General features: G+C 41.9%; 1 protein-coding gene across 1 annotated transcript; it reads left to right on the plus strand.

Moving 5' to 3' along the window:
• The first annotated feature begins 2,233 nt into the window (after window positions 1-2,233).
• Window positions 2,234-4,127, plus strand: LOC129860109 (gastrula zinc finger protein XlCGF17.1-like). Its single transcript, XM_055930429.1, has 2 exons — window positions 2,234-2,327; window positions 2,618-4,127. Exons 1-2 carry the CDS (start codon window positions 2,234-2,236, stop codon window positions 3,682-3,684), a joined length of 1,161 nt encoding a protein of 386 aa, XP_055786404.1. The 3' UTR covers window positions 3,685-4,127.
• Window positions 4,128-15,815: the final 11,688 nt, after the last annotated feature.

Below are 15,815 nucleotides of genomic sequence, written 5' to 3' on the forward strand. Positions count from 1 at the left end.
CTACTAAGCTTTTTTTAATCGAGCAGTGGCAAATATATAAATTGCTTATATACAGTACCAGTCAAAGTTTGGGCACACAAATCAAAATATATTTTAGATTTTATATTCTTCAATGTAGCCACCCGTTGCTTTGCACATTCATGGCATTCTCTCAACCTACTTCACATGCTTTTCCAACTTTCTTGGAGTTCCCACATATGCTGAGCACTTCTTGGATGCTTTTCCTTCACTCTGCGGTCAAACTCATCCCAAACCATTGGGTTGGGTAAAAGTCGGGAGATTGTGGAGGTCAGGTCATCTGATGCAGCACTCCATCACTCCTGGAAATGTGGTTTGGGTCATTTGCCTGTTGAAAAACAAATGATAATCCCACTTAGCGCAATCCAGATGGGATGGCGTATCGCTGCAGAGTGCTGTGGTAGCCATGTGGGTTAATTGTGACTTGAATTCTAAATAAATCAATGACAGTGTCACCAGCAAAGCACCATCACAGCTCCTCCTCCATGCTTCTCGGTGGGAACCACACATGCGGAGATCATCCGTTCACCTAGTCTGTGTCTCACAAAGACAGAGGTTAGAACCAAAAATCTCAAATTTGGACTCATCAGACCAAAGGACAGATTTTCACCGGTCTAATTTCCATTGCTTGTGTTTCTTGGCCCAAGCAAGTCTCTTTTTCTTATTGGTGTCCTTTAGTAGTGGTTTCTTTGCAGCAATTCAACCATGAAGGCCTGATTTAATGCAGTCTCCTCAGAAAAGTTGATGTTGAGATGTGATGTGTCTGTTGAACTATGTGAAGCATTTATTTGGTCTGCCATCTGAGGTGAAGCTGGATAACAGGTACACATGTTAAGTGAAATGCATTCCAGGTAACTTCCTCATGAAGCTGGTTGAGAGTATACCAAGACACTGCAAAGCTGTCATCAAGGCAAAGGGTGGCTACTTTGAAGAATCTCAAATATAAAATATATTTTGATTTCACTTGATTTAGTTAATACATGATTCCATATGTGTTATTTCATACTTTTGATGTCTTCACTATTATTATACAATGTAGAAAATTGTAAAAATAAAGCAAACCCTTGAATGAGTAGGTGTGTCCAAACTTTTGATTGATACTGTATATATAAAAAATGACATCTGTCTTATTCACGTCTGTCTGAGTGGACTAGTCCATTGCGGAGGGCATGGCTCACCAATAGTACATTTAGCCTACCTTTTAATTGCCATAATTTCTAATCTACAATGTTTGTTTGGTTACGGTAATGCATAAAATATATTATTACAGTCTTACCATTGTCATTGTAGGAGTGGACACATTGTTTGCAGAGCCTACAACCTTGGCTATGCTTGTGAGAAAAAATTATTATTATTATTATTATTTGTCTTTTGTTGAGAGTGCTCCTGTCAATGTTGAGTAAGGACACGCACCTGATTATGCATAGAAGTAGTCCTATAGGCTACCTGGCCCTGATTACACATAGAAGTAGGCCTATAGGCTACCTGGCCTGATTACACATAGAAGAAGTAGGCCCATAGGCTACCTGGCCCTGATTACACATAGAAGTAGGCCTATAGGCTACCTGCCCTGCTTGCAAATGTAGGCCTATAAATGTGCCCATTTGGGGATCTGATACTATTTCTGATTGTCTTTACTCACCGTCACTGTGGAGTTTCTCAGATAAAAAATGTTCAGCTCAAACAGCAAGTGAGCAAATTTTTTTTATACAAAACAATCCAGTTCTCTACCTTTTGATAACCACTCAGCATGAAAGGGGGGGAAAAGTCATGCATTGATCCGGTGGAAAAGTCTTATCCCTTGTGCAAAATAGCCTACAGCTGTGTCTGTCTGTATGGAGCTCGCTGGCACGGGAAAGTCTGAGGGCCCTAAATATTTTTTACAATGTTGCAAGTTTGCTTGCACAGGCCAGACCAAATTAATAGTTGATTCAATGTTTCAAGTTTCTTGCAGATAGGCCATGTGCAGCCAATTTGATTTATAGAATATCTATTTTCATCTGGATATTTTCTACCTGCACGCTGCAATGTTTTTATTTGTTGCCTTTATGTAGGCTATTTTTACATATTGGCAATTGAAGTTACTTTTAGATTTGTATCATTTTGATAGAATTTTGATGAACCACATGACATTGATTTGAGATATGAAGACTTTATTATAAATTAAATGAAACTGTGCATATGAAAATCATAACTGGCACGCAGATCAGTAGAAATGGTACTATACATTGGCACTCAAAATGGAAAAAGGTTGCCGGCCGGCAACGTCAGGAGCATAACGGAAGGCCAGCAGCAGCGGGAGGAGGAGAGTCGGGAACAGATTTTTAAAAACTTCTGGTTATGCTATATTGATCTCTGGCTGCCTCTTGAGTAATTTGTGTCTTCATTTTCAATCGCAGTGCTTAAAGCATCAGACAAGCTCAGTAGCCTCCATATAGTTGATTTTATTTCAACACATATGTATGGAAAAATACACGTTTTAAAATTAAAACATTTGGTCAAATGAAAACAAGACTCTCGGTCGACCAGGAATATTTGTTTTTGTCGGGACAGCCCTAATAGCTTTATTCCCTGTATTGTACAGCCTACTGATATGAAGTTATATGTATATCACCCCAACTGACTGGTTCTTCTGATGTTGTTCACACAGGAGACCATGTTGAGACATTCTCTATATCCGGAGAGCAACAGCAGGAAGATCACAGAGATAAGAGGTCTCACCACTGCCCACATTGTGAGGAGATTTTCCCAATTCTATCAAAACTAGAAATACACTTAAAAATACACACAGGAGATAATCTGTATTCCTGCACGGACTGTGGGAAGAGTTTCACAACATCACAGGCTCTGACAGTTCATCTGCGAGTCCACACTGGAGAAAAACCTTACTCCTGCTCTATCTGTAGGGAGAGTTTCTCTCAACAGAGCAGCTTAAAAACACACCAACGTGTACACACAGGAGAGAAGCCTTACTCGTGCTCTGACTGTGGGAAGAGTTTCTCCATATCAAGCAACTTAAAAACACACCTAAAAATACACGCCGGGGAGAAGCCTTACTTCTGCTCTGACTGTGGGGCGAGTTTCTCTCAACAGAGCCACTTACAAACCCACCAACATATACATACAGGAGAGAAGCATTACTTATGCTCTGACTGCGGAAAATGCTTCATAACATCAGCTGAGTTAAGAGTTCATCAGAGAACACACACAGGAGAGAAGCCTTACTGCTGCTCTGACTGTGGGAAGAGTTTCTCTCAACAGAGCAACTTAAAATGTCACCAGCGAATACACACAGGAGAGAAGCCTTACTCCTGCTCTGACTGTGGGAAGAGTTTCACCCATTTGGATATATTAAAATGTCACCAGCGAATACACACAGGAGAGAAGCCTTACTCCTGCTCTGTCTGTGGGAAGAGTTTCTCCCAACAGGGCAACTTCAAAACACACCAACGTATGCATAAAGGAGAGAAGCCCTACTCCTGTTCTGACTGTGGAAAATGCTTCACAACATCAAGTGAGCTAAAATCTCATCAGAGAACACACACAGGAGAGAAGCCTTACTACTGCTCTGACTGTGGGAAGAGTTTCTCCCGATTGGCTACTTTAAAAACACATCAATGTATACTTAAAGGAGAAAAGTCTCATCACTTCTCTCAGACCAGCTAAGATTAAAGTCACTCCATCAATTAATCCTCATCTCATAAAATAAGTGGTAACAGTGAATTGGATCTATTGAAGAAAGCGTAGAACACTCTATTGTAATCCTATTGTTTCTCACTGTGAGAGAACTGTGCAGAGGAAAGGGAGCGTTATAGAATGATGACATTGGAAATCATCTTTTTCCATCTTTTTTGACTTCAAAACATAGAAACGCACCATTTTCACATGTGTTGATGTTGGGGTGGTGCTGGAGATGATGAATATGAAGTTGAAACATTTTAAAATGTCCCTTTTAAGGCAAAAACAATAGGATGGTGGTTGGTCGGGTGGATGGATGTGTCAGCATATAACATGAAAGTCTAGCAACCCAACGGTTGCGTGTTCAAATCTCATCACGGACAACTTTAGCATTTTAGCTAATAAGCAACTTTGCAACTACACTACATGACCAACAGTACAATACCGTTCAAAAGTTTGGGGTCACTTAGAAATGTCCTTGTTTTTTGAAAGAAAATACTTTTTTTTGTCCATTTTAAAATAACATCAAATTGATCATAAATACAGTGTAGACATTGTTAATGTTGTAAATTACTATTGTAGCTGGAAATGGCAGATTTTCTTTATGGAAAATCTACATAGGTGTACAGAGGCCCATTATCAGCAACCATCACTCCTGTGTTCCAATGGCACGTTGTGTTAGCTAATCCAAGTTTATAATTTAAAAAGGCTAATTGATCAATAGAAAACCCTTTTGCAATTATGTTAGCACAGCTGAAAACGGTTGTGCTGATTAAAGAAGCAATAAAACTGGCCTTCTTTAGACTAGTTGAGTATCGGGAGCATCAGCATTTGTGGGTTCGATTACATGCTCAAAATGGCTAGAAACAAATAACTTTCTTTTGAAACTCGTCAGTCTATTCTTGTTCTGAGAAATGAAGGCTATTCCATGCGAGAAATTGGCAAGAAACTGAAAATCTCGTACAATGTTGTGTACTACTCACTTCACAGAACAGAGCAAACTGGCCCTAACCAGAATATAAAGAGGAGTGGGAGGCCTCGGTGCACAACTGAGCAAGATGACAAGTACATTAGTGTCTAGTTTGAGAAACGGACGCCTCACAAGTCCTCAACTGGTAACTTCATTAAATAGTACCCGCAAAACACCAGTCTCAACGTCAACAGTGAAGAGGCGACTCCGGGATGCTGGCCTTCTAGGCAAGCCAAATCTCAGACTGGCCAATAAAAATAAAAGATGGGCAAAAGAACACAGACACTGGACAGAGGAACTCTGCCTAGATGGCCAGCATCCCGGAGTCGCCTCTTCACTGTTGACGTTGAGACTGCACTGTATTTCTGATCAATTTGATATTATTTTAATGGACCAAAAAATTGCTTTTCTTTCAAAAACAAGGACATTTCTTATTGACCCCGAACTTTTGAATGGTAGTGTATGTGGGCACCTGCTCGTCAAACATCTAATTCCAAAATCATGGGCATTAATATGGACTTGGTCCCCCTTTTCTGCTGCAATAAAGGACTCCTCTTCTGGGAAGGCTTTACTCTAGATGTTGGAACATTGCTGTGGGAACTTTTTCCATTCAGCCACGAGCATTAGTGAGGTCGGGCACTGATGTTGGGCGATTAGGTCTGGCTCGCAGTCAACGTTTCAATTCATCCCAAAGGTGTTCGATGGGGTTAAGGTCAGGGCTCTGTGCAGGCCAATCAAGTTCTTCCACACTGATCTCGACAAACCATTTGTGTATGGACGTCTATTTGTGCTCTTGGACATTGTCACACTGAAACAGGAAAGGGCCTTCCCCAAACTATTGCCACAACGTTGGCAGCACAGAATCATCTATAATGTCATGTATGCTGTAGCGTTAAGATTTCCCTTCACTGGAACTAAGGGGACTAGTCCAAAAAAACGAAGAAAAAAAAAACAGCCCAGACCATTAGTCGTCCTCCACCAAACTTTACAGTTGGCACTATGCATTGAGGCAGGTAGTGTTCTCCTGTCATCCACCAAACCCAGATTCGTCCGTCGGACTGCTATATGATGAAGCATGATTCATCACTCCAGAGAACATGTTTCCACTGCGTCAGTCCAATGGCAGTGAGCTTTACACCACTCCAGCCAACGCTTGGCATTGCACATGGTGATCTTAGGCTTGTGTGCTGCTGCTCGGCCATGAAAAACAATTTTATGATGCTCCCAACGAACAGTTCTTGTGGACATTGCTTCCAGAAGCAGTTTGGAACTTGATAATGAGTGTTGCAACCGAGGACAGACAATTCTTACATGCTTCAGCACTCGGCAGTCCTCAAGCAGGGCAGACATTTGATGAACTGGCGGTGCCACATTGAAAGTCACTAAGCTCTTCAGTAAGGCCATTCTACTGTCAATGTTTGTCTATGGAGAATGCATGGCTGTGTGCTCGATTTTATTCTCTTGTCAGCAACGGGTGTGGCTTAAATAGCCAAATCCACAATTTGAAGGGGTGTCCTCATACTTTTGTGTATATAGTGTGCTTAGCATGTTAATGTTAGCAACAACAAATTGGAATTCGTAAAATATCATACGTATAGCAGATTCGTAACATATTGTACGAAATGTAATTCGTAACATACTATACATCCTACAAATCGTATTACAGTTATAGGCCAATGTAATGTAACATAACATACTAAATTGTGTGTTTTTTTTTATATACATATAGTACGTTTTGCTCTGACACCAAGTTGTCCCTCTGCAGTTCTCTGTGGGAATGAGTTAGTAGATACAGTTGAAGTTGGAAGTTTACATACACTTAGGTTGGAGTCATTAAAACTCATTTTTCAACCACTCCACAAATTTCTTGTTAACAAACTATAGTTTTGGCATGTCGGTTAGGACATCTTTGTGCATGCCACAAGTCATTTTTCCAACAATTGTTTACAGACAGATTATTTCACTCATAATTCACTGTATCACAATTCCAGTGGGTCAGAAGTTTACATACACTTAAGTTGACTGTGCCTTTAAACAGCTTGGAAAATTCAAAAAAATGATGTCATGGCTTTAGAAGCTTCTGATAGGCTAATTGACATAATTTGAGTTAATTGGAGTGCTACCTGTGGATGTATTTCAAGGTCTACCTTCAAACTCAGTGCCTCTTTGCTTGACATCATGGGAAAATCTAAAGATATCAGCCAAGACCTCAGAAAATAAATTGTAGACCTACACAAGTCTGGTTCATCCTTGGGAGCAATTTCCAAACGCCTGAAGGAACCACGTTCATCTCTACAAACAATAGTACGCAAGTACAAACACCATGGGACCACGCAGCCGTCATATCGCTCAGGAAGGAGACGCGTTCTGTCTCCTAGAGATGAACGTACTTTGGTGCGAAAAGTGCAAATCAATCCCAGAACAACAGAAAAGGACCTTGTGAAGATGCTGGAGGAAACAGGTACACAAGTATCTATATCCGCAGTAAAACAAGTCCTATATCGACATAACCTGAAAGGCTGCTCAGCAAGGAAGAAGCCACTGCTCCAAAACCGCCATAAAAAAACCAGACTATGGTTTGCAACTGCACTTGTGGACAAAGATCGTACTTTTTGGAGAAATGTCCACTGGTCTGATGAACTGTTTGGCCATAATGAGAATTGTTATGTTTGGAGGAAAAAGGGGGAGGCTTGCAAGCCAAGGAACACCATCCCAACCGTGAAGCACAGGGGTGGCAGCATCATGTTGTGGGGGTGCTTTGCTACAGGAGGGACTGGTGCACTTCACAAACTAGATGGCATCATGAAGCAGGAAAATTATGTGGATATATTGAAGCAACATTACATTTACATTTAAGTCATTTAGCAGACGCTCTTATCCAGAGCGACTTACAAATTGGTGCATTCACCTTATGATATCCAGTGGAACAACCACTTTACAATAGTGCATCTAACTCTTTTAAGGGGGGGGTTAGAAGGATTACTTTATCCTATCCTAGGTATTCCTTAAAGAGGTGGGGTTTCAGGTGTCTCCGGAAGGTGGTGATTGACTCCGCTGACCTGGCGTCGTGAGGGAGTTTGTTCCACCATTGGGGTGCCAGAGCAGCGAACAGTTTTGACTGGGCTGAGCGGGAACTGTACTTCCTCAGAGGTAGGGAGGCGAGCAGGCCAGAGGTGGATGAACGCAGTGCCCTTGTTTGGGTGTAGGGCCTGATCAGAGCCTGAAGGTACGGAGGTGCCGTTCCCCTCACAGCTCCGTAGGCAAGCACCATGGTCTTGTAGCGGATGCGAGCTTCAACTGGAAGCCAGTGGAGAGAGCGGAGGAGCGGGGTGACGTGAGAGAACTTGGGAAAGTTGAACACCAGACGGGCTGCGGCGTTCTGGATGAGTTGTAGGGGTTTAATGGCACAGGCAGGGAGCCCAGCCAACAGCGAGTTGCAGTAATCCAGACGGGAGATGACAAGTGCCTGGATTAGGACCTGCGCCGCTTCCTGCGTGAGGCAGGGTCGTACTCTGCGAATGTTGTAGAGCATGAACCTACAGGAACGGGTCACCGCCTTGATGTTAGTTGAGAACGACAGGGTGTTGTCCAGGATCACGCCAAGGTTCTTAGCACTCTGGGAGGAGGACACAATGGAGTTGTCAACCGTGATGGCGAGATCATGGAACGGGCAGTCCTTCCCCGGGAGGAAGAGCAGCTCCGTCTTGCCGAGGTTCAGCTTGAGGTGGTGATCCGTCATCCACACTGATATGTCTGCCAGACATGCAGAGATGCGATTCACCACCTGGTTATCAGAGGGGGGAAAGGAGAAGATTAATTGTGTGTCGTCTGCATAGCAATGATAGGAGAGACCATGTGAGGATATGACAGAGCCAAGTGACTTGGTGTATAGCGAGAATAGGAGAGGGCCTAGAACAGAGCCCTGGGGGACACCAGTGGTGAGAGCACGTGGTGCGGAGACAGATTCTCGCCACGCCACCTGGTAGGAGCTGGTAACATCTCAAGACATCAGTCAGGAAGTTAAAGCGTGGTCGCAAATGGGTCTTCCAAATAGACAATGACCCCAAGCATACTTCCAAAGTTGTGGCAAAATGGCTTAAGGACAACAAAATCAAGGTATTGGAGTGGCCATCACAAAGCCCTGACCTCAATCCTATAGAAAATTTGTGGGCAGAACTGAAAAAGCGTGTGCTAGCAAGGAGGCCTACAAACCTGACTCAGTTACACCAGCTCTGTCAGGAGGAATGGGCCAAAATTCACCCAACTTATTGTGGGAAGCGTGCGGAAGGCTACCCGAAACATTTGACCCAAGTTAAACAATTTAAAGGCAATGCTACCAAATACTAATTGAGTGCATGTAAACTTCTGACCCACTGGGAATGTGATGAACGAAATAAAAGCTGAAATAAATCATTCTCTCAACTATTATTCTGACATTTCACATTCTTAAAATAAAGTGGTGATCCTAACTGACCTAAAACAGGGAATTTTTACTGGGATTAAATGTCAGGAATTGTGAAAAACTGAGTTTAAATGTATTTGGCTAAGGCGTATGTAAACTTTCGACTTCAACTCTATCAGATAGAGATGGTGTGATGATCAGTTTTCACCATTACTTTGGGTGGATTCTTTTTTACTACATAATGACTTTTGTTTAATGATATGCAGGCTATGAAAGACTACATGTGTTTATTAAATTGTCTTTTAAAACTAGATTCATTATTTTAGTCATTGATTCATGTATTTGGATAACTGTAATGATATTACAGTTATTGATCTGCTAATGAAAAATAAACATTGTACATGAATTTGTGCTGGTCAACATTTGTTTTTTGGGTTATCTATACAGAAAATACAATGTTTTTGTTTAATTCATGGAATTGTAAATAATTTACATGTCTATTATCTACTCAAAACATGTCACTACACCTTTACACATCACCATGGGGACAAGCCAATTTCCTAGCCACCAGTAATTTCTACAATGCACACAAATAGATGTTTTGCAGTATAAAGGACTTACATAGGTTTCTTATTAAATAACAGTTAAATAAAATGGGGAAAAGTATTGTAATTTTTAAAGTGTTTTATATGGTACCAAAGTCCAGGGACAGCATTACCACCACAAATCAACAATGACCCACTTACTATTAGGGAATGGAACCAAAGAGGAAGATTGTGTTACCTTTCTCTTACTTATCGTAAGAGCAGGTGTGTTAACCCCGGAGTCCTGGCTAAGTTCTCATTCTGACCCTCATACCATCATGGCCATCTAATCATCCCCAGCTTCCAGGCTCATTCATCCCCCCTCCTCTTCCCTGTAACTATTCCCCAGGTTGTTGCTGTAAATGAGGATGTGTTCTCAGTCAACTTCAATGGTAAATTAAAAAATGTAATTACTTAAACATTAATGTGCACTGTTCAAAATACATCTACAGTCAATGCTGTTGCTAGCACTAGCCCCCAAAATAAAGCGTACGATCTGGGTTAACTTGGTTGAGTTTACGGAAACAAATATAATACAAGTCTCATCCCAGATGAGGAATAAGAAACGTTCAAAGCACATGTAATGTTTGGCTAAATACATTGTAATTTCTACTTCTTACACAGGATTTAGCTAGATAAAGTGAAGTGCATCTTTAGGAGTAATTCATGTGTACCTATACAGTACATTACCCACCCTGACAACCTGGCCCTCCATTTAAAGCGTGTGGAAATGACATCCAAGTGGGAGAACAAATACACTAGTACACCACAGAGTATATTTAATATATACACAAGTACAATGTAATTACTAGGTGTTACACAGGATTTGGCTGGTGATAATGAAGTCTATCTTGAAGGGTACTTACTTGTAATTACAGTGAACCAATAGCCAGTGAAGGAAAAAGTACCCAGTTGTCATACTTGAGTAAAAGTAAATATACCTTAATAGGAAGCCACCCAGTAAAATGCTCCTTGAGTAAAAGTATTTGGTTTTAAATATACTTAAGTTGCAAAAGTCAATGCATTAATAATTTCAGATTCCTTATATTAAGCAAACCAGATGGCACAATTAAAAAATATATTATGGATGGCCAATGGACATACTCCAACATTCAGACATAATTTACAAACAAAGCATTTATGTTTAGTATGTCCACTAGGTCAGAGGAAGTAGGGATGACCCGGGTTGTTCTCTTGGTAACTGTGTGAATTGGGCCATTTTCCTGTCATGCTAAGCATTCGAACTGTAATGAGTACTTTTGGGTGTCAGGGAAAATGTATTGAGTAAAACGAACATGATTGTCTTTAGAACAGGGGTCGAGAAGGTCAGCGTGCAAAATCTGGACATGATAGATTGCCGCGAAAGAAAAAAAGTGTTATAGACAAGATTAAAACGTCAAGACAGGAGAGAGAAAGGTGCGTTTTCCATGCAATTTGTTTCGTTTCCTTTTGGGAATACATGAATCCTGCTGGACGATTTAGCATAGGACGTTAGATAACTAGCTAGCTAGCATTTGGCAGCTACCTAGTAAATTGTTGGCTAGCTAGCTAACTGAAGAGCCATAACTGTAGCAAACGTAACTAACAAGGTAGCAAACGTTAGCTGGCGTAACGCTTCGAACACACCGACTGTGTTTTGCGTTTCGACACATTAGAAGTACATTAATTTCCAATGGAACGCTGCATTTGCCTTGCAGCGTTGCAGAGGCAGTTGCAGTGCGTTCTCAAATTGTATGCGTAGACTTGACAGAAAGTAGCAAAATATGAATGTAGATTTTTTTTGCACACATATTCAGTAAAAATTTGGGATTACATAAAAACAGTTTGATTGCATAATTTCTTTACATTTTTTATTTATTTATTTGCCAAGTATATTATTTATTCGATGACATCCACAAATTAATTGTGACAGCCTATAATATAGTTTCCTTCCAAAATGCAGTTTTGGAGCGAAATGGATTAATAAATAGTCAAGATAGCAGAGTAGGCTCTTTCAACAATAAGACCAACGTTGAGGAAGGTGGTCTTGATCGCGCTGTTGGGCCGGGACCAGCCCCGCCTAAAGCGCAGGTCTGTGTGGGTCCAGAGATGGTTAAAGTCCCGGAAGCAGGCAGGGGAGTTCCACCGTCTAATTCAAGAGCTTCGACTGTTTGGAGAGGAATTCCGAAGTTACTTTCGTCTGGACCGAAGCCAGTTCGATCACCTGCTCCAGATGGTTGGAGCCAGGATCACCCGGATGGATACCAACTACCGGGAGTCCATCAGCCCAGTTGAACGCCTGGCGATTTGTCTCCGGTAAGCTACATTCTAGTACATTTTTAAAGCCTTTGATACCATAATTGATTGATATTTGATACATTGTTTTTATGTGCAACCTAGCTAGCTAAAGGGCTCTAGTTAATAGTCCCTATTTGATATCAGATGTACTTTTACAGAATGTTCATTGGGACTATAACTTTTCCCAAAGTTGGTTTATAATCCTTTTTTAATTATGCAATGTTACCAAATGAAAAGAAAGGTGCCTTCTGCCCTGATGAAGGTAGGCTAGTCTTCTCCAGGACCCATTGTTGTTCAAGACAGTTACAGTCATTCATTACATTCTTATTGGACTCACATACACTCTTAGAGAAAAAGGTTCCAAAAGTGTCCCTTCTGCTTTCCCCATAGGATAACCATTTTTGGTTCCAGGTATAATACTTAATACATGGAACCCAATAGGGTTCTACTTGGAACCAAAAGGGGTACTACCTGGAACCTAAAAGGGATCTCCTATGGGGACAGCCAGAGAACCCTTTTAAGTAGATAGTACCATTCTTTCTAAGAGTAGAGTTGGCCTGGACTACAGTTTATTGATATAGTCATAGACTGAATTGTACTGTTTCAAGGCATTGTTAATGATGGTTGATGAGTATTACAATATAATTAGTAGGACATAATAAACAGTAATGAGGTAGCTATATGAGTAGATATAATATGTGGGTGGAATTCAAGTTATACACAATATTGATCATTATTTTGAATTATATTTTAGATTCTTGGCGACAGGGGACTCCTACAGGACCATAGGATTCATCTTCCGAGTTGGACGGTCCACGGTGGCAGGCATTGTCCCCTCTGTGGCACAAGCCATTTGGGACTGTCTGGTTGGTGAATACATGCCTGTCCCCAAGGAGGAAGACTGGAGGGCCATCGCTGCCGAGTTCCTGGAGAGGTGGAATTTCCCCAACTGTCTTGGCTCCATTGACGGTAAACATGTAGTAATCCAGGCTCCACCGTGCTCAGGTTCGCAATTCTACAACCACAAGGGTACATATTCAGTTGTACTCTTGGCTGTAGTAGATGCCATCTACTGTTTCCGTGTTGTCGATGTTGGTGCTTACGGTAAGGGAAGTGATGGCGGGACCCTCCGGGACTCTGCCTTTGGCCAGGCACTTCAGGATGGCACCCTGGATATTCCACCACCTGCATCACTCCCTGGGGCTGAAGACCTGGGACCTGTTCCCCACGTCTTCGTCGACGATGAGGCCTTCCCTTTAAGACCCAACCTCATGAGGCCCTACGCTGGACGCCAGCTGCCATTGCCAAAGCCTGTAAGGATCTTTAACAAACGACTTTCCAGGGCAAGGTTAGTTGTTGAATGTGCCTTTGGGATTCTGGCAGCCCGATGGAGAATGTATTGGAGAGTGCTTGGTCTCAGCCCCTCAAATGTCGCTGCCTGCGTGAAGGCCACATGTGTTCTCCACAACTACCTGCGAAGGTCATTCCAGGAGCCGCTCCGGATGGAGATGGGCACGCCAAATGGTCACCTACCTGATGTCACCAGGGCAGGTGCCAACAACGCCCCCAGACAGGCACTCCAGGTGAGGGAGAAGCTGACCACCTACTTCTCATCGCCAGCAGGTATATACTGCCGTGGAGTGAAACGGCTCTTTTAAGAGCCCCATAACACAAAGTTTATTTTAAGAACCATCCACCGTTGTCCATAAAATTGCTTTTTTCCCCCAGATTACTTTATGTATCATTGTCTCTCTTCATTTGGAAGCTATATTTAAGTGAAATTTGGGAGTAAAGACCACACCTTAAAACCCCTTCCCTCTCCCATTAACGTCAGTATTATACACACCTGGCATGGTACATCAGGTGAGCAGGAGCACTAATTAAGGTTATACGACATACAGTTAGTATGATAACAAAGGGAAAGGGTAACCTAGGGTCCATACAAATAGTACAGTTTACCACCATGTTCACTGGCCTGACAAAATACAGGTGGAAAATAAACTAATTAGGAAGAGAATGTGTTTTTACTTTCATCTTGTCTTAGATCAGCAAAGGTGTAGGGAAGAAATAAGCAGAAGTCTAAATGAGATATTAATAAACAACTGAAACAACTGACTATGAAAACATAATTTAATAAGTATTCAAGTACAGGAAAGAACATGACAGGTATGTGTGTTTTAAAATAAATATAAAACTATTGAAAGAGGTGTGTGTGCGTGCGTATAAAAAAAACATGTTTTTTTATGTGTAGCGTGTAATCTGTAAGAGAACAGCAAGAGCATGTATTTTTGGCACAACTGCAGACCGATACAGGGACTACTCATAAAGCCTAGACGTAGTAGGGGAACTTCAGACATGGCCATAAAGAGAGAGAGGGCAGGGCACTGGAGATCTGAGGTATGAAGAGGTGTGTGTGTCTCTGAAAAAAAGGAAATAATATGTAGCCATAACACAGCTAAACAAACAAATGGCCCCTGGACGTCATGGACCAGTCGATGGAACATAACTTCACAAAAAGTTTCAACACTGGTTTTCAAGTGGTTTTAAATGAAATAAATATATTGACCTTTAGTCTCGTAAAGACACCAAGAGCATCTGTGAAAACTCCGTATGAGTTTCAATTCAGAAATCTATGTAACACTAATAATGAATGTTATCCTAAGACTTTATAAACAAATGACTTTATGAATTGACTGAATTTAAACAGAACTGACGTGTGTGAAAAGAAAGGTACAATGAGGGAGGTCAAAACAACAACCAGACAACTCCTCTTCCTGTCCTTCCTGTCCTTCCTCTCCTCTTCCTGTCCTTCCTCTCCTCTTCCTGTCCTTCCTCTCCTCTTCCTGTCCTTCCTGTCCTTCCTCTCCTCTTCCTGTCCTTCCTCTCCTCTTCCTGTCCTTCCTCTCCTCTTCCTGTCCTTCCTCTCCTCTTCCTGTCCTTCCTCTCCTCTCCCTGTCCTTCCTCTCCTCTCCTTGTCCTTCCTCTCCTCTCCCTGTCCTTCCTCTCCTCTTCCTGTCCTTCCTCTCCTCTCCCTGTCCTTCCTCTCCTCTTCCTGTCCTTCCTCTCCTCTTCCTGTCCTTCCTCTTCCTGTCCTTCCTCTCTTCCTGTCCTTCCTCTCCTCTTCCTGTCCTTCCTGTGAGCTGGTCGGCTAAATTGACTAAATTTCTGGAAGGGAAGGGAAGAGAAAAACAACACATACAAGCTTAACATAATATGACACCATAAAAGGTGAGATTTATGTTAACTAAATACTGCTTGTATAGTGTAGTTAGTGGCATAAATATAGGAACAGTGTGGTAAAGTTGGTAATACTTGCTGTTTACTCATGGAATTTGTATTTCAGATCAAAAGATGAATATGACAGGCAGATATTTCGACAGCAAACTGTTTTAGGATATTTTCTAACCCAGAAACAACAGCTATACATTTGCCTCATATTAATACTTTGATCTGAAATACCAATTAACCTATATGACTATACTGTAAAAACGACCTACTTTACTTCACTGTCGCACACTTATGACACTACCTGTGATGCGGAGAGAAAAAAACGTACCATTGAACTCGGCTTGGAAAAGCAGCTGATACATTTTAACCTTGACTGCTGCTTGTCTTTGCTGAGGCAGCCTCTTCAGGGTTGGCACCAGGCTCATGGCAAAGAGGGTCTCTTCATCCTCCTTCCTGTGAGCATCAGGTTGGGCTGCATCCCTCTCGACGGCTTGGAGGAGCCTCTGCTGAAATGAGTTGAGTGGATCTGGGGTCTGGTACCTCCGATGACGCCTGGTGTGACATTGTTCCTCTTTGTTTCTCTCTCTGTTTCTCTCCACGGCCACATCCTGTTCAACGAGGTCCTCAGTGGTCACTTCCGTGAGGTTCATAATAATCT

The sequence above is a fragment of the Salvelinus fontinalis genome, chromosome 7 (genome assembly GCF_029448725.1).
Source record: "Salvelinus fontinalis isolate EN_2023a chromosome 7, ASM2944872v1, whole genome shotgun sequence".
Classification (NCBI taxonomy): Eukaryota; Metazoa; Chordata; class Actinopteri; order Salmoniformes; family Salmonidae; genus Salvelinus; species Salvelinus fontinalis.